The sequence below is a fragment of the Oncorhynchus kisutch genome, linkage group LG28, assembly GCF_002021735.2.
Source record: "Oncorhynchus kisutch isolate 150728-3 linkage group LG28, Okis_V2, whole genome shotgun sequence".
NCBI lineage: Eukaryota > Metazoa > Chordata > Actinopteri > Salmoniformes > Salmonidae > Oncorhynchus > Oncorhynchus kisutch.
Window position 1 is genome coordinate 17,071,777 of NC_034201.2, and position 21,131 is coordinate 17,092,907.

At 46.6% G+C, this 21,131-nt stretch overlaps 1 protein-coding gene across 3 annotated transcripts in view; it reads right to left on the bottom strand.

Annotated features, from left to right (window-relative positions):
• LOC109875661 (glutamate receptor 3) overlaps positions 1-21,131 on the bottom strand; it is a 108,256-nt gene that overhangs the window by 10,655 nt on the left and 76,470 nt on the right. For all 3 annotated transcript variants that reach the window (XM_031808102.1, XM_031808101.1, XM_031808100.1), the window contains exons 8-13: positions 20,974-21,078; positions 18,986-19,093; positions 16,901-17,107; positions 14,023-14,396; positions 12,213-12,411; positions 3,034-3,281 (exon numbers count right to left, since the gene is read on the bottom strand). In XM_031808102.1, the coding sequence (XP_031663962.1) occupies positions 3,034-3,281; positions 12,213-12,411; positions 14,023-14,396; positions 16,901-17,107; positions 18,986-19,093; positions 20,974-21,078 (1,241 nt within the window). The remainder of the gene's footprint in view (positions 1-3,033; positions 3,282-12,212; positions 12,412-14,022; positions 14,397-16,900; positions 17,108-18,985; positions 19,094-20,973; positions 21,079-21,131) is intronic.

Consider the following 21,131-nt stretch of genomic DNA (forward strand, 5'->3'; position numbering starts at 1 on the left):
GGATTTGAATATCTGAAGAAATATTTAGAATCGCCGCCAGGGTGCAGCTGGAAGAGGTGTTTGTATACAACGCAGTACCACACCTACGTGGTACTTTATGTAGGTTACGCACAGGCTCCGTTTTATGTGGATTAAAATACATTTCCGTATTTGTAGGGGGTAGATGTTTTGAAAATCCTTTTTTTTGTGCTTGTTAGAGCATTTTGACCTGCCATAGTGCAGTGGTCTAAGTAACTCGCTCCGCCTGCAAGCTTTGTGAGTTCTCACCCAATGCTGGGTGATCTAGTGACCAGCCTGAGCCTACAGTAGGCCACATTTGCACATCAGAGAAAAGTGTCTCAGCTCACCAAAATCGTCTTTGGATAGGCTCAAATACATAAACATCTTGACAGCTTTATAACATGAAATATTAAACAATATTATACAATACAGTATTTTAATCCACACCAAAGACCATAACTAAATTGACTAAATATACATAGTTCTACTATAAAACATGGATGAGCATCCACACTGGAGGAAAGTTTATCACTCTACAGTCAATCATCTGTAAAATCAACTGATCAGCTCAAATCAGCTCATTAACTCAGCCAGGGAAACACAAACTGTAGGGTAGCCTATTATCGGTTTTCATATCTTCCATTATGTGACAATGGATAGGCTAGTGGGTAGCCTATAGAATGTAGCCTATTGGAATATAATAAAATAACAAGGGGCTATTGCAACCATCGAAGGCACTAGACTAGGATGTACCAGTGACGGGGACCATTCAACGCTGGTCCGACCAATCGGAAGCCACGCTTCAAGATTGTTTTGATCACGCGGACTGGAATATGTTCCGGTCAGCCTCAGAGAACACCATCGACCTATACGCTGACTCTGTGAGTGCATTTATAAAGAAGTGCATTGGAGATGTTGTACCTACTGTGACCTGTAAAACCTACCCTAACCAGAAACCGTGGATGGAAGGCGGCATTTGGGCAAAACTGAAAGAATGATGACTGAATATAAACAGTGTAGTTATTCCCTCTGCAAGGCAATCAAACAAGTGAAGTGCCAGTGCAGGGACAAAGTGGAGTCGCAATTCAACAGCTCAGACATGAGACGTATGTGGCCGGGTCTACAGGCAATCACGGACTACAAAAAGAAAACCAGCCACATCACGCTTCCAGACAAACTAAACAGCTTCTTTGCCCAATCACTGGCCACTTTAATAAATGGATCACTTTATACAATGCCACTCTAAATAATGCCGCTATAATAATGTTTACATTTCTTACATTACTCATACCACATGTATATACTGTATTTTATACCATATACCTATGGTATGCCTATGCCGCTCGGCCATCGCTCATCCATATATCTATATGTACATATTTTCATTCACCCCTTTAGATGTGTGTGTATTAGGTAGTTGTTTGGGAATTGTTAGATTACTTGTTAGATATTACTGCACTGTCGGAAATAGAAGCACAAGCATTTCGCTACACTCGGATTAACATCTGCTAACAATGTGTATGTGATAAATACAATTGGATTTGATTTGATTTAGATTATCTTCAGCTGAAGTCTTGTTAATCCATCAATACTCTATTTCACCCACACAACTGATCTCAATTGCAACCATTATTGGTCACCTCCCTAAAAGATGATGTCGGTGTTACCTAATCCTGCTTGTGCAGCGGACATGAGTCGGTCATGGTCACGTGTCAGCCCTCGGCCCAAGAGTCTAAAACGGTCTAAGATGTTGGTTGTTCCTGTGGGAGACCTTGGTTCATATCCCACGTGTTCCACTTGCAACCAAAGTCTGCCAAGATACTTTGTATGAATGGAAACTAATGTTGGTGTAGCCTACTGCTTTTATTTTATTATGTTATCCAAGTGTCTGGTATGGTAATTTCTTATCAAGATCTGAGGTAGAATATCCCTGGACTGTCCATAGTTGAAATGTGTAATTTCATCAAGTCAATCGGAGGGAGTGCGTTATTTGTGCCAGAAGGGCGTTGGTCCAACACGGTACGCCTATTATGTGCGGGCTGAAGGCAGAGGCCCTAACCACTAGACCACCCCAGGCAGCGGCCCTAACCACCCCAGTCAGCGTCCCTAACCACTAGACCACCCCAGGCAGCGGCCCTAACCACTAGACCCCCCCCCAGTCAGCGGCCCTAACCACTAGACCCCCCCAGTCAGCGGCCCTAACCACTAGACCACCCCAGTCAGCGTCCCTAACCACTAGACCACCCCAGTCAGCGTCCCTAACCACTAGACCACCCCAGGCAGCGGCCCTAACCACTAGACCACCCCAGTCAGCGGCCCTAACCACTAGACTACCCCAGGCAGCGGCCCTAACCACTAGACCACCCCAGTCAGCGGCCCTAACCACTAGACCACCCCATGCAGCGGCCCTAACCACTAGACCACCCCAGGCAGCGGCCCTAACCACTAGACTACCCCTGGCAGCGTCCCTAACCACTAGACCACCCCAGGCAGCGGCCCTAACCACTAGACCACCCCAGGCAGCGATTCAACTCAATTTTGACAGTTAATTCGTAACCTTAGGATAAACTTGACACTTGTATGTCGTAGTCTATTGGAGATCAATATCTATCTTGTGTTATTAAGCTATATAAAACGACATTTGTTGATGTGAATGGCTGCATTTCAGATACATTTTTGTACATTTGAATGTAGCAGTAATAGGACTGGGGCCTAGCGCTGAGCGATAATATTATTTTGATAGCGAGCCCTGATCCCAATGACTTGACTGCCCCTGCATGGAGAGAAAGAGAACTGATTATTTTCCGGGATTCACAAGGCTCATTTGAATTTCCTGATGCCGCAGGAAGATTCTATGCGACAAAAGAGTGATCAAGTTAAGATCCGACATCTGTAATAAATACCTTTACCTTCCTGATGAACCTCAAAAAATAAAAAGTAAAGAATGAGGAAGAAGAGAAATGGGACACGAGACATCAGGGTAGGTGGAATACTATAACAACATGGACAATATTGTTATATTATCCCACCCACCTTAATGCTGAGCCTTTAGGCGTGGCCACACCGTATCCTTTAGAGTCGAGGTTGCCGCCCACTTTCATGGTGTCACAAGGTTTCCGCTGCTCAATGTACTCGTTCATTGTGGATTCAAGAAGAAAGGCGAATTTGCCTTTCGACTTTCGCACTCGGGCAACCCCTTCTGGTGTCGTCTTGGCGAACACTGACGGTTCAGCTGATTTCATGTAAGACCACATTTTTTCATAAACTGCTATTTTGGAGCGCTGCATTTGGGAAGAGAAGGAGAGAGAAGACAAAAGCAGGTTAGTGGTATATTTAAAAAATGTAAACCATAGCGTTCAGTGCCTAAATGAAACACTTTAAACACACACATACACCTCCATATACAGTGTACATCTTTTCCATGAGTCATTAGAGTGCTGTGCTCCCAGAGAGCTGAGTAAAGAACCAGTTGTAGTGGGCATGTTGCCAACAGCAGATCTGAGGTCTGACAAGCTGACAACACACTACAAACAAAACTGCAGGGCCATGTTTCTCCTCAGCATTCGTCGACAGGATGACCACTTGACTGACCACCTGCTCCCTTTCAACATCCCCCCTTCTCCACATGAGGTCACAAGAAAGGAAGTGAGTCAGTGTGCCGTTTGACTTTGGGGTTCTGGAGGTGTCACCTGGATGGATCAGTGGGGCTGCTGGCACCTGGAGCAGCAAGATGACATGCTGAGAGGAGAACAGAGCCATGCCCTGGTCTGCCTCCTGCACTGCCCTGACTGACTCACACCCAGGGAGCTGCTGCTAAAAATGGCCTCTGAGTGGCTGGCTAAACTAGGTTAATGTGACCTTCCGTCGAGTGACCGACTGAGTGGGGAAAACATTGACTGCCTGGGAGGAAACTTTGCGATAGAAGTTTTCACGATAAAAAAAAAATGTATCCGGGCCTCCCGAGTGGCGCAGAAGTCTAAGGCATGGCATTGCAGCGCTAGAGGCCTTACTACAGACCCAGGCTCGATCCCAGGCTGAGTCACAGCCGGCCGCGACCGGGAGACCCATGAGGGACACAATTGGCCCAGCGTCGTCTGAGTTAGGGGAGGGCTGGGATGTCCTTGTCCCATCACGCTCCAATGACTCCTTGAGGCGGGCCGGGCACATACACTGCGTACAACTGGTGACAACTTGGTCACCAGTTGTACGGTGTTTCCTCTGACACATTGGTGCGGCTGGCTTCCGGGTTAAGTGAGCATGTTTCGGAGGACACGTGACTCTCGACCTTCAACCTTCACCACTGCTCCTGAGTCCGTACGGGAGTTGCAGTGATGGAACAAGACTGTGACTACCAATTGGGGTAGAAAGTACAAAACAATTTACAAATAATAATGATGTGTATAAATAGCCTATACATGCATGCTTAATCTGACAAAACAGAGTCAAATTGGCAATTATAGATATTGTCCAGGGCTCCAAATAACATCATATAATATTGATAAATAGATAATACGATTTAATCTGAGGGTCCATTTCTGGCAAGTCTTTGCTTGGTCATATCTTTTTCACTTTTGAATGGATAATGGGCCATAAGCCCACCCTTATTAGCTGCATCAAGCTAAATGTCACATTCCATATCAAATGACAGTATGTATTGGATATTGTGGACCATTGTGAATTGTAGTGTGAAATGTATGACTGTACTAACCAGAAAAACAGATTGATCAAATACAGCCGCACACGCACGCCCAACCATACACACACACGCACGCCCAACCATACACACGCACGCCCAACCATACACACACACGCACGCCCAACCATACACACGCACACCCAACCATACACACACACGCACGCCCAACCATACACACGCACGCCCAACCATACACACGCACGCCCAACCATACACACGCACGCTCAAACATACACACGCACGCCCAACCATAGACACGCACGCACGCCCAACCATACACACGCACGCACGCCCAACCATACACACACACGCACGCCCAACCATACACACGCACGCACGCCCAACCATACACACGCACGCACGCCCAACCATACACACGCACGCACGCCCAACCATACACACGCACGCCCAACCATACACACGCACGCCCAACCATACGCACGCACACACGCCCACCCAACCATACACACGCACGCATGCCCAACTATACACACGCACGCATGCCCAACCATACACACGCACGCCCGCCCAACCATACACACGCACGCACGCCCAACTATACACACGCACGCACGCCCAACCATACACACGCACGCCCGCCCAACCATACACACGCACGCCCAACCATACGCACGCACGCCCAACCATACGCACGCACATACGCCCACCCAACCATACACACGCACGCACGCCCAACTATACACACGCACGCATGCCCAACCATACACACGCACGCCCACCCAACCATACACACGCACGCACGCCCAACCATACACACGCACGCACAACCATACACACGCACGCCCACCCAACCATACACACGCACGCACGCCCAACCATACACGCGCACGCACGCCCAACCATACACACGCACGCACGCCAACCATACACATGCACGCCCACCCAACCATACACACGCACACCCAACCATACACACGCACGCCCACCCAACCATACGCACGCACGCCCAACCATACACACGCACGCCCACCCAACCATACACACGCACGCCCAACCATACACACGCACGCCCAACCATACACACACACGCACGCCCAACCATACACACACACGCACGCCCAACCATACACACACACGCACGCCCAACCATACACACACACGCACGCCCAACCATACACACGCACGCCCAACCATACACACGCACGCACGCCCAACCATACACACGCACGCACGCCCAACCATACACACGCACGCCCACCCAACCATACACACACACGCACGCCCAACCATACACACACACGCACGCCCAACCATACACACGCACGCACGCCCAACCATACACACGCACGCCCAACCATACACACGCACGCACGCCCAACCATACACACGCACGCCCACCCAACCATACACACACACGCACGCCCAACCATACACACACACGCACGCCCAACCATACACACACACGCACGCCCAACCATACACACGCACGCCCAACCATACACACGCACGCACGCCCAACCATACACACGCACGCCCACCCAACCATACACACACACGCACGCCCAACCATACACACGCACGCCCAACCATACACACACACGCACGCCCAACCATACACACGCACGCCCAACCATACACACGCACGCCCAACCATACACACGCACGCCCACCCAACCATACACACGCACGCCCGCCCAACCATACACACGCACGCACGCCCAACCATACACACGCACGCACGCCCACCCAACCATACACACGCACGCCCAACCATACACACGCACTCCCAACCATACACACGCACGCACAACCATACACACGCACGCCCACCCAACCATACACACACACGCACGCACGCACGCCCAACCATACACACGCACGCCCACCCAACCATACACACGCACGCACGCCCAACCATACACACGCACGCACGCCCAACCATACACACGCACGCACGCCCAACCATACACATGCACGCCCACCCAATCATACACACGCACACCCAACCATACACACGCACGCCCACCCAACCATACACACGCACGCACGCCCAACCATACACACGCACGCCCAACCAACCATACACACGCACGCCCAACCATACACACGCACGCCCAACCATACACACACACGCACGCCCAACCATACACACGCACGCCCAACCATACACACACACGCACGCCCAACCATACACACACACGCACGCCCAACCATACACACGCACGCACGCCCAACCAAACACACGCACGCCCACCCAACCATACACACACACGCACGCCCAACCATACACACACACGCACGCCCAACCATACACACGCACGCCCAACCATACACACGCACGCCCACCCAACCATACACACGCACGCCCAACCATACACACGCACGCCCAACCATACACACGCACGCACGCCCAACCATACACACGCACGCCCACCCAACCATACACACGCACGCCCAACCATACACACACACGCACGCCCAACCATACACACACACGCACGCCCAACCATACACACACACGCACGCCCAACCATACACACACACGCACGCCCAACCATACACACGCACGCCCAACCATACACACGCACGCCCACCCAACCATACACACGCACGCCCGCCCAACCATACACACGCACGCCCGCCCAACCATACACACGCACGCCCAACCATACACACTCACGCCCACCCAACCATACACACGCACGCCCAACCATACACACGCACGCCCAACCATACACACGCACGCACGCCCACCCAACCATACACACGCACGCACGCCCAACCATACACACGCACGCCCAACCATACACACGCACGCCCAACCATACACACGCACGCCCAACCATACACACGCACGCCCACCCAACCATACACACGCACGCCCAACCATACACACACACGCCCAACCATACACACACACGCACGCCCAACCATACACACACACGCACGCCCAACCATACACACGCACGCCCAACCATACACACACACGCACGCCCAACCATACACACGCACGCCCAACCATACACACGCACGCCCAACCATACACACGCACGCCCACCCAACCATACACACGCACGCACGCCCAACCATACACACGCACGCCCAAACATACACACGCACGCACGCCCAACCATACACACGCACGCCCACCCAACCATACACACGCACGCCCAACCATACACACGCACGCCCAACCATACACACGCACGCCCAACCATACACACACACGCACGCCCAACCATACACACGCACGCCCAACCATACACACGCACGCCCACCCAACCATACACACACACGCACGCCCAACCATACACACACACGCACGCCCAACCATACACACGCACGCCCACCCAACCATACACACGCACGCCCAACCATACACACGCACGCCCAACCATACACACACACGCGCGCCCAACCATACACACGCACGCCCAACCATACACACACACGCACGCCCAACCATACACACACACGCACGCCCAACCATACACACGCACGCCCAACCATACGCACGCCCAACCATACACACGCACGCCCACCCAACCATACACACGCACGCACGCCCAACCATACACACGCACGCCCACCCAACCATACACACGCACGCCCACCCAACCATACACACGCACGCCCACCCAACCATACACACGCACGCCCAACCATACACACGCACGCACGCCCACCCAACCATACACACGCACGCCCACCCAACCATACACACGCACGCACGCCCAACCATACACACGCACGCACGCCCAACCATACACACGCACGCACGCCCAACCATACACACGCACGCACGCCCACCCAACCATACACACGCACGCACACACATTAGCATCTCTAATTCCTCTCTTATCCATATTGATTGTTCATTAAGCACCAGTTCTGATGTGCTCTCCAAAATCACTCTACAGACCCAGCAGGAGCTCTGAGGGGGAAGAGGTTTCCTAAGTTCCTGCTGGCTATTGACTGACTAATTAAGCTTTGGGGATATAATTAGCTGGACGTTCAGCTGTTTCTTCTATCAGGTGGTGGCACACCGACGCAAACATAATGAACACTTTCTCATATTGCTCTGAACCCAGTAAATCCTCATAGAAGGTGTCAACCTGTTTAACAGAGGTGGCTGGATACAGAAACCCCAATGGCACTTCATTTCATGCTGAGTTGTGACACAAGGGCAGGGGGAGTGCTGTGGTTCTGGGTAGGTGATTTGGGATGCTAATAGTCTACAGAACCCCTAACGGCCTCAGCTCGTCTTCACTGCTCCTCTGCTCTTCATATTGCAGGGATGAGCTTGACTCCTGATAAACTTCATGATTCCATCATCGGACTGTAATGTCAATTATAAATAGGGCTGTTGAACACAATGAGCACCTTGGGGGCACTGTATCCTGTAGAGATGGCGGTGTTCTCAGAACAACTGATATGTAAGGGGGTAGGTAGGATCAGATCAGGGGTATTCAATTAATGAGCCAAATATGAGTCAACATGTTAATTATTAAACAAGAGAAAAAACAACCAATGCTGCAGTGAAAACATGAGTCTCTGATATGCATATACACCATCTGCTGCTATGTTGGCATCGGCATCCCTCTGCTCACATATTTCACCTAATATTCACAAATGTCAAGACTGCCATATCGTTCTCATTAGTGACAGTTTCTTTTACACAAACAGCACACCAATGAATTGAGTGAAGTTGAGCTGACATGTGCTGACTTGTAATCTTGAACAATGGCGAGTCAGCTTCCCTTACAACTTATTCCCAATATCACCACCCCAGAGAGCTGGATTTTAGCCCCTGCATCACACACTCATTTAAAGAGTACAGGGAGAGACCATATGGGAGGTGATAGCGGGGGTGGGGTTGCTCAGCGGTTTTATTCACCAACAGATGTTGAACCCTTATGGGTGTCTAGATCAAGGGCAGATATTTTCCAGTCTGACAAAATCAGTGGAAATCTGCAGTACATTCAGCTCCTATTACTGCTACTTACACCTCCATGATTTTCAGGTCAATGGAAGATCAAAATACATTTTGAAAAAGGGACCTTTTGTGCAGCAGGGCCCTTAGCCCAGGTCTCAGAGAGAGAAGCCATAATACAATGGAGGGGAGGGGACCTGAGCTGTCTCCACTGAAGGTCAGAGGGGAGAGGACATTAACACAATACAGGTGACATGAATGAATGTGGCCAGAGAATCCAGTATAAGGTCACAGAAGGTGCTTTTAAATGTCAATACTGAAACCCCTGTGAGAGCACTTTTGTTATCACTTAAAACATATCAAGACAAATAATTGTTGATATCATATCAGATGGACTACAAAAGCCAATTATAAGACACCTGACCTGATCAGGTGTATAGCATATAGCATATAGCATATCCGTTGCGCAGAAGTTGCATGATAATATCTGCTCAATCCATTCTGAAAGATGGATGCATCTAACAGAACATCAATATCAATGCATTTCTGAATAAAATAAAGCTGTCTCTCTCCTTGCATTGTGTCATGAACATTTCAGCCGTAGCTGGATATGTGATGAATTCGGGGCCGTGATTGAATCATGCTTGACATCTGCACAATGTCAGTGGGAGGGACCGTTCATGTAAATAATGGTAAATGAGTAATAGTTCATGACATGCTTAGCCATGCTGTGTAAACAGAGGGTAATGTGGCAGGGCGGCAGGGTAGCCTAGTGGTTAGAGCGTTGGACTAGTAACCGGAAGGTTGCAAGTTCATATCCCCGAGCTGACAAGGTACAAATCTGTCGTTCTGCCCACTGTTCCCAGGCCGTCATTGAAAATAAGAATTTGTTCTTAACTGACTTGCCTGGTTAAATTAAGGTAATAATAAATAAAAACATGTCTGGGTAAAGATGTGTGCAGCTCCTCTGCTTGTGTTATTTGGTGTCAGCAATCATATGTGGGCTAAAGATCTCTTGTTCAAACACAAATCTATATTAATCTATACTACAACATTAAAAAAAGCACATTGTGAGTCATTTTTCAGCCTCAGAATCCATTTGCAAAATAAATCAATATTAATGAGCAGATGAGCTGGCTCCCACAGTGAAACACAAACAGCTCCAGCTGTCAGTCCATCTATCAACTCTCCATGTATGTGCTCTGAAGGCTTCACGGCTGTTTGCTCAGGTCCACCCCACTGGCAATTCAATGTAGGGATGAGTTGGCAAATAAATTATTTGCATTCTGTCTGTATGCAGAGTGCCTGTACATATGCAATTCTTGGATGCTCTTCTGGATATAAGACGGCCAAAAGTATTCAGATTTACTCTCTGGAAACAACATATGTAACTCAAACAAAAACCTGCAATTTCATTAGATTCATAATTCATTTCTCAGCTTAAATCAGGATCTATAACATGCACATGCCTGCTTTGGAAAGGAGATCTCTGGGTTCAGTTCATTTCTCTCCATGTATCACATACAGGCTGCCATACCTAAGATGAGTTTTTACATCTTTTTTAATATAGATTTGTTTAACCTAGTTGGCTTGGATATCCGAACCAGCAACCTTTCAGTTACTGGCCCAACGCTCCTAACTGCTAGTCTACCTGCTGCCCTAAATGAATAAATGGAGATAAAAAAACAAGCACAAAAAATCTATTTGATGTCTGAATATTATTCTTCCGACACTTTGACAACAAAGGTGAGGGAGCAGTTGGGAGAGCATGTGATGTACTACGGTAAACCCTGAGAGGAGGAAGGGAGAGGAGGGAGAGCATGTGATGTACTACGGTAAACCCTGAGAGGAGGAAGGGAGAGGAGGGAGAGCATGTGATGTACTACGGTAAACCCTGAGAGGAGGAAGGGAGAGGAGGGAGAGCATGTGATGTACTACGGTAAACCCTGAGAGGAGGAAGGGAGAGGAGGGAGAGCATGTGATGTACTACAGTAAACCCTGAGAGGAGGAAGGGAGAGGAGGGAAAGGGAAGCTGAGCCGTTTGAGGGATGACCTGCCAGTGTGTCATCAGAGCAGATTTCCGTTTGCCTAGTGGCTATATGACTCTAATTAAGCAGCACATCTTTAAAATGTATCTGGAGCCTCTATTAATCAGTCTCTCTCTCTCTCTCTCTCTACTTCTATCTCATAGTTTTAATTAAAAGTCCCCTGGAATGTCTGCTCAGTCGTGACATTTGCAGTTTATGAAGTCCCTACACACCTGTCAATTATCTTCCCAGAAAGACATGGGCCAAATCACTAGGCAGTCAACCAGCCTGCCAAACTAATCACATCTGCATTCATATCCAGTGGTTGGAACAAGTGGTTATATTTTTAATACTTTGTTCCTTCTTTCTCTGGAGAATCATTCACATTCAGTAGTATAGACTCTGACAGCCACCTGCTTTGCTTATTGTAGCATGACTTTCTTGAATACTTATTATCATAGCTACTTCCTTATCTTCTGCCAGGTATCACACAGAATTAAATATCATACCATTCCCTGTGCTCCTTCCTTTGATGTCGTCTTTTTTTTAAACTATGTTTTTTTCTAACCCTAAAGAGACATAAGTTGTCACTCACCCTAAAGAACTCCTTAGTGGAGCCTGAGTCTAGGGTCCCGTAGGCAATCTCTGTCTGCTTGGCCAGGTCCTCAGCACTCTCTATGGGAGACACCATCCTCTCCACTGTGAGGAAGGCAGCCAGGTTGGCCGTGTAGGAGGAGATGATGATGAGGGTAAAGAACCACCAAACACCCCCCACGATTCTGCCCGACAGAGACCTGAGAGAGGGAAGGAGGAGGACAGAAGGACGTGAGAGCAGGGTGCTCAATCCTACACACTGACAAAGGGATGGAGGCTGCCATGCCTTTGGAGTCCACTGATTCCTGTTTAGAGCCTGTGTATCTGCAGTCTGGGTATCACACACCACGTATTGACATAAATGCACCGCCTCAGAGCATTGCCACAGAATGATCTTGGATTTATGTCAAATCTCACCCACATACCTCAAAGATAATGCTCTTCACACAGAGAAAAACATGGTGTTGCTGTAAGAGATGCTGTACCCGCCTGGTTGCTCTATGATGCTTGCCTGGAGGGCTGTGTTGTGGCTGAATGACACCACACACGAACACAGCAAGCAGAGGTTATTGTGCATCTGCTTCAATGAGGCTGACGATCCCCATTGGCAAGGTAACTACTAACCTTAAGCTTACTGTAGTCTATCACGTAAACTGATACTCCAAGCGGGAGAGTGACATTTACTAAATCGTCTTCATTAAATCCGTGTCATTGACTCTTTGGCATTTTATGGGCTCTTCAAATAGTACCAGACAGAAATGAAATCCTAACTCGCCATAGAATGTTTTGTGTTTTTTTTCTGGTATTATGTTACAAGGATTAAATTGCTTGACTTTTATTTAGAGGGGACTTTCTCCTACTCACATTGGAGGCCACCACTCAGCTTTCAGTACACAGCACACTTTAATTCTTGAGTAATGCTTCAAAACAAAAATAATTTTATCATAGAGAGAGCAAGGTAAAGATAACTGAGAAAAGAATCCGAACAATTCATGCTTAAGTGTTGATGTCAGAGGACTGTTACCCACCCTATAGCATTGTAGCCATCACTATTCAGGTGAGACTGATGCTCAGCTCTGATCAACATGGCCTGGAACACTCTCTCACTGATCTTCATTCAGATGGACTAGAATGGCCTGACATCCCAGACAAGATGAGGAGGGACAGCTTGAACAATGACAGTCCCCCGAGAAGGAACAAGGGACACACCACAACAGTGATGATGAGTGAATAGATGGACTGATTGAATGAAAAGAGGGGGGAGAGGACGTGACTTTTTGTCTATATAAAAAATAATTAAATGAGTCATGAGGTGGGGCCGAATCGAATGCTGTTAAGGTGCTTCATCAGAGTGCAAATGCATCAAAATGTCTTCCACTTTAAATACATTATATGCACCAGGCTGATGACCGTAAAATGGGACATGCAGCAAAAACACGGTAGCCCTCCAAGAGTCATGGGGAATAGGGGAAACTACTCTCGAATGTAATGACCCTGCGCATTTTACAGTCCCCGGCATGGTGGATATAAGTTATTTTATGGATGCGATGCATCACTGCTAGCATGCAGCCTGGAGAGAACAAGTGAAGAATGGTGGTGGTGTGTTTAAAGAGTATGCGGGAGAGATTGCATGTAGGTGGGATGGGCTGGAGTGCAAAAAAGCCAAGACCAAACCCAAAAATAACATATATGCACCATGGCATTATGGGAGTTGTAGTGATTATGACCATAAAATGCAGAGGGATGGTACAGTATGTAGATGATAGGATGGCTGAGTTTGAGGAGACGGAACATGGAGTACATTAACCAACCTTGGCGAGATATCGCATCCTTGCTGCATGAAGGCGCCCAGGGAGAACCACAGGCTATTAAAAATCCCAAAGTCGTTTGGTGGGTCTGGAGGGCTCTGGGGGTCTTTGGCCTCGTCGTTTTCGTCCAGATGCCACTCATAGGGGCTGAAGCGGCTGACCAGGAAGAGCACCACGCTCACGCCGATATAGGCAAACACTATACACATCCAGATCTCATAGGCCAGCGGGTCCAGGAAGGAGAACACACCCGGCTTTGACTTTTGAGGCTTCTTTATCATAATGGAGATCCCCAGGCTCATAAAAGGCTTAGAGAAGTCTATCACCTCCTCTCGTACCAATGTTATAGTTAGAGGAGCCACTGCTATATCGGCTCTCTGGAAACATGGGAACAGGAGGAGGAGGAGGAGTTAGTGGTTCAAAACAGAACACAGGCACATCACATCAAACTGCCTGTGTTATCAAAGCCTGACTTTGACATTTCTTTAAATAGAATGCCAATAAAAATTCCTTGATCAAAATCTAGTCATCAGGCATTTAAAAAAAAGAATGTCATTATGGCTATAATGTATTTATAATGAAACCAATGAGTAGAGATGAATGGTAAAATGAAATGGTGGATTAGAATGCATGCAATATCAGATATGTTTAAGAAGAAAGTGAGACCCGCCAGTTTAAAATGGGCCAATCTCAGTTAACGTTAGTATTGGCTAATGTCTCTGCCTTAATCCAAAAGAGCCCATTACTCAGTCAGATCCATCTATGAAGTAGAAGGTATGGAAACAGGAGGTTGAAGAGCTTATGCAAACAGCCCATGATATTTGAATCAGCCTGGAAAAATCAACTCCTTTATCAGATTGTCTTCAAAGCCTCCTATCCTTATTAGTGAATATCTCAGCTAGGTAATACATGTTCCCAGTGATAGCATCTCAGTTCCCAGAGTCACAGCTGGACCGGCCTTGTCTTATAAATATATAAATGCCATACAAGGGCTGGGATTATCTTAGTGAGGGTTAGGCAGAATTCCTGTGAAAAACATAGCTCCCAGCCACTCCTTGTCTCAATATATCACTGGCTTATTTGCATGTGAATGGCTAATTAATGGTCTGGAGGCTGTAGTGTTGATGCAGAGAGGTGTCTCAGGGCTAATTAATGGTCTAGAGGATGTAGTGTTGATGCAGAGAGGTGTCTCAGGGCTAATTAATGGTCTAGAGGATGTAGTGTTGATGCAGAGAGGTGTCTCAGGGCTAATTAATGGTCTAGAGGATGTAGTGTTGATGCAGAGAGATGTCTCAGGGCTAATTAATGGTCTAGAGGATGTAGTGTTGATGCAGAGAGGTGTCTCAGGGCTAATTAATGGTCTAGAGGATGTATTGTTGATGCAGAGAGGTGTCTCAGGGCTAATTAATGGTCTAGAGGATGTAGTGTTGATGCAGAGAGGTGTCTCAGGGCTAATTAATGGTCTAGAGGATATATTGTTGATGCAGAGAGGTGTCTCAGGGCTAATTAATGGTCTAGAGGATGTAGTGTTGATGCAGAGAGGTGTCTCAGGGCTAATTAATGGTCTAGAGGATGTAGTGTTGATGCAGAGAGGTGTCTCAGGGCTAATTAATGGTCTAGAGGATGTATTGTTGATACAGAGAGGTGTCTCAGGGCTAATTAATGGTCTAGAGGATGTAGTGTTGATGCAGAGAGGTGTCTCAGGGATAATTAATGGTCTAGAGGATGTATTGTTGATGCAGAGAGGTGTCTCAGGGATAATTAATGGTCTAGAGGATGTAGTGTTGATGCAGAGAGGTGTCTCAGGGATAATTAATGGTCTAGAGGATGTAGTGTTGATGCAGAGAGGTGTCTCAGGGCTAATTAATGGTCTAGAGGATGTATTGTTGAAACAGAGAGGTGTCTCAGGGCTAATTAATGGTCTAGAGGATGTAGTGTTGATGCAGAGAGGTGTCTCAGGGCTTGTACAATGCCTGTCAATTATAACAGGGGATCACCTCTCTCTTTCAGCTCTCTGAAGAGGCAGGGCTGTCATTTGGCAGAATGGTTGGTAAAATGTTCATTACGACGGGAAAATGCTTTTTCGTGCTAAATGAAGATGCCTTCAAACTGACAAACAGATGTTTTTAATTTTCACTTCACAGTCTGGCTGTCATCTGTCCTTAATTTCCATCTGTACCTTGATGTCATCTGTCCTTAATTTCATCTGTCCCTTAATTTCACCTGTCCTTAATTCTTTCTGTCCCTTAATGTCATCTGTCCCTTAATGTCATCTGTCCCTAATTCTTTCTGTCCCTTAATGTCATCTGTCCTTAATGCCATCTGTCCCTTAAAGTCATCTGTTCCTAAATGTCATCTGTCCCTTAATGAAACATTAACCAGTTGGGGTTTTATGAAAGAAGAAAATGGGCTCATACTTACATGTAGTGAGTGGTTCATAACATACAGTAATCAATCTTTCAATTAAGATCTGATTTATGGAGATACATATGGAGAAAAGCACACACCCAGTCAGTAGAGGATTGCGGGCCAGATCTGGTTGCTGGGTGGCACATATGGATCAGTGCTGCCACCGTAACAGTAAAAGGCCAGATCTGGTCCGAATGTGGGAGATGCGACCAGGGCGAGGGCAGGCACACTTTGCTTATGAGCCAGCTCTAGCTTGTGATATGTGACCCTAACAAGAACCCGTAGTTGCTGGGCCACTTTTGAATAAATGTGGGCCACATTCACCCTGCTGGGCAAGGTCTGTCCTTAGCATGCAGAAGATCTGATTTAGGTGTGTAAACCAGATCTGGCCCACATACCTCAAGCCAGAGCTGGCCAAGCCCCCGTCCCTGTGATGGTGACAGTGCTTCAGTACGTCGAGACTGTCACTTACCCCATATACCAGTTCACCCACCATCCCGTTCCACGTCTTGGTCTCTGGATCCCTTGCACCATACTTCCCGTCCGCAACTACTGACAGTTTGTATCTTATCCCCACATGTTTTGCAATTTCAGCAGCTAAATCGACACAGTAGCCTTCATATCTGTCATTCCCCTCCAGCGACAAGTAGTTTCGCTTGTACATCACATAAGGAGACTCCTGTTAATTAAACATAACGTTGAGTTTATAGCATGCACACATTCCATTCACAGAGGCCAGTCCTCTTTAACCTACATGCATACATGCATGGATGACACACACACACACACACACACACACACACACACACACACACACACACACACACACACACACACACACACACACACACACACACACACACACACACACACACACACACACACAGACATAGACATAGACAGACACAGTGCACACAGACAGGAAATACAAACAGAACAGCATGGACAAGAAGAGCCACATGTGGGGTGTTGACTCGATCCACAGCCAAATGCAGCCAGATAGAGGCGGGGCCCGGCAGGGCCAGTGGGGACAGTAAAGGCCTGTGACTGACAGGCTTTAAGGGGGAAGGAGTGGGGCTGGTGCTCTCAGCAGGATTCCTCATGCTAAACCCAGCTATACTCTAAGGAGGTAGGGGCCGGGTGGAGGGTGCATACGCTTTGCATCGGCTTACTAGGACAGGGGCAGGTTGAACGGGGATTGGGAGACTTTCCAGTTCATCAAGTAAATGGCAGTGATTGACGAGGGATTAAAGTACTGGTAGTTCTTATTGCAACACCATCAACCACATGTCATCAATGCATGTGCTGGGAGGCTGCATCCTCCAACTAATCAAACCAACTCCTGAGCTTATCTTCCATACAGAATACACTGGGAGGAGTTAAAACACGTGCTTGGCTCGTCAAACACTGAGGTGTGGTTGGTTTTCTTTTAGGCTTGGCTCCAAAATCATATGTGCCAGGAACGTAAGGGACGCCAGTGGGTAAAACAATGGTCAATTTCTTTCTTTCTGTGCTGAAGGTTTATTTTCAAATCTCTGTGTTATTTGGACTGGGCTTCCAAAAGTCAAATACAGCTAATTCTGAGGCAAAATGAGATGACCACTGTCAATCTACAATGTCAACAGACTAACACATGATCACTATATGAATGGTGTAACGATATTGCTCTCAAAACATTACAATGGTCCTACCATTTCCCTGTGTCTATCAGAAGTAACCTTACTAGTTATGAGTATGATCATGACATGCTTACATCTAGATGATATTGCCTGACTTTCGTATTCTGAATTTGCCTAAGATGAGGACATAATAGGCAGAGTCAGAAAGAAGGCCATCATTTTAATTGTAAGATAAGGCTTACCTTATTTTACATTTAAACAGGACCAATGTCTTCTTACTAACCGTATATACATCCATCATTCTTTTTTATTCATCTCTCTGATTGAACAAAAAAATACCTTATCTATAATATCTCTAACTATCCCTGACCTTTGACCCTTAATATCTCTAGATATTGGAGGAAGGCACAGAGGTTATACTTCAGTACAGAACTTGTAATGGTTGATCCAAAATAGATTTTAACAAGGGGATAAACAAACCAAAGCTTTTTATGTCCTCCTCAAATGGCAGTTATTTTGCATCTCCAAGAGAGAAACAATTTATCATTGCAGGTAGTTTTGTTGTATCTATCCCCGTCATCATTGACCATTTACTTAATGAGTAAGAAACAGGTTTTTACTTACGTACGTATGCACTGAATGTGTATTAGATGAAGTATATAGGCTCTAACTAGTTTCATTACCAAAGCCGTTATTGTGATGTCACTGCTACAACAGGCCACCGTAATATGGAAAATCAAAATGCTTTATCACCCACACGGATACAGTTGAAACACTCTTTGTGAATCGACTGTTTCAACATGTAGTGAGTGGATGGAAAGCAACTCAAAAGAAAATAGTTCTACCCTCCCAGGACAGAATGTAACAATGGACACCTTGACCTTGAGTGGCAGAATTTTTTAGAGGTGGAACATTTAAAATCTGCTTGGAAAGTGTACCATAATAGTAGTGACCACAATCGTTCGGTTTTCCACAGAAGAGGACTCGTTGGTGACCTGCGCATCCACAATAAATACATATTTTTCGTATTCATTCCAGTATCCGGTCTGAAAGTGACAGAAACATCATAGTTATTACAAGAAACAGCCATTTAAAAGACATTTGTCAGTAAAGCAGTTGGCAGGTGAGCAAGGTGAGCATGTCTGATGAGAGTCTTGGCCTGACGGGGGTATCTGATGATGTGTGAGATAAAAAGCCCTGTGCTGGTGCTGTGCTTGGAGATGAAGCTCTAACCTCTGCTGCAGATACAGTGGGGGAAAAGAGCATTCAACTCTCTGCTAATCTCCCTCTCAGCACCTTCACTGTCACTGGTCCATTACACAACCATACCATTAGTGCCCATCAAATCCCACTGGGCAAAACTGGTTGAATCAATGTTGTTTCCATGTCATTTCAATCTCAAAAAATGGATGTGATGAAGTTGAATCAATGTGGAAAACTCATTGGATTGACAAAAAGTTATCAACGTAAGGGCATTTCGTCATTTTTTTCACCTAACTTTAAACCTAAATCCAATGAGATGGTGAAATGTTTTGTTGATTTCACGTTGAATTCACATTAGTTGACAACTCAACGTTGAACTGACGTCTGTGCCCAGTGGGATGCTCCTCGCACGCTGCTTGGCAATATTAATTAATGGAACAAAATATGGAATAAATGTGTCTTATTCAGCTATAAGTAATTTCAGTTGCAATTTACAAAGTGAGGGCTTCTGCTCATGTCTAAACATTAAGCGTATGAAGAGCTGCTACTAAAAATGTACATCTGACATCTGTGAACCTATTCAATAACTGCTGAGATTTACAAAATGTCTATTCCATTTCTTCTAGCTATCTGTTCTATGGTTCTTTATACTTTGTTTCTTTTCTCTGTTCTGTTCCTCTCCTACTGTTCTATTCCACAGTGCACACTCAGCTTTCCCTGCAGATTGCCTCACAGTGTGTGTTGCAGTGGGCCAGATGAGCTGAGCTATGTGGACAGTGTGGGGGCACCTGCTCCCGTGCCAGAGTTCAGAGCCAAAGAGCAACCATGGCGACAGCGTCAGAATCCTAGGCCAGTATGTGTGGGGGGGTAGTGGCTAATATAATATCACTACTCCTGTCAGCCTTGGCCGTATCCCCTCTCTGGCCCCTTTTGCCCCAGATATGACGGAGCATAAAGCATGCAGGGCGAGGTCGGCCCCCAGTGTCTGGAGCTAAATCAATAGTGTAGGATCCACTACAGGTGAAAGCTGTTAGGTAAATCCAGTAAAACAGTCAGCTCTGCCCTGGTCCCTGTTCAGAGCTGCGTGAAGATCACTGTCTACATGGAGGGAATCTGGTTACATGCACACTTATGTTATGGAGTCATGCTAATGTTTAACTACTTAAATATTTCATGTGTAATTACTTGAATATTCATATTTTCAGTCCATATAACTGAGCTAGTTTAACATGTACACTCAGTTATAAAGAAAAAAAAAGAAAGAAAGAATGAAAGAAAGAAAGAGTACTGGTATTACTAAAACTGCATACTGTGTACTAATCCTACTACATACTGTTCAGTAAAATTGAAACAACAAATATCAACATTCTAGGCTTATCCATACTGAGAATGCATCCTCTAATGTGCAGTTGTGTTCATTTCCACCATTCATTAATTTTGGTATAGCACATCACCATATCTGATTATCATCTGTTGTTAAACACATGTGGGTAAAAAAAAAAAAAAAAAACTCTTCTCTTCCTTAAGTGTGCAGCAAATTCTACTAGATGAAAAGCCGAAATGAGTGTGACATCCTGGCATTTAAAGCACACTCAATTTCCACATACTATGAAACGTTCACCTACCCCAAATGCCTACCATTTAGAAAGCAGGTATGGGTACTAGGGAACATTTTATTATTCTTTGTAATCTGCATGTTGAGCCACTGTTGTTTTCTACTTACCTTCTTGGGCCCCCCTAGTTTCATCTCATACACATCGATGCTGTAGTTGGCTCTCCGACCGAACGAGTCAAACTGGATATTCCCTGTCATACCTTGTACCTGGACCTGCCACGCACACCATGACACAAGGAACCGTAATAACCTTCACAAAACAACCA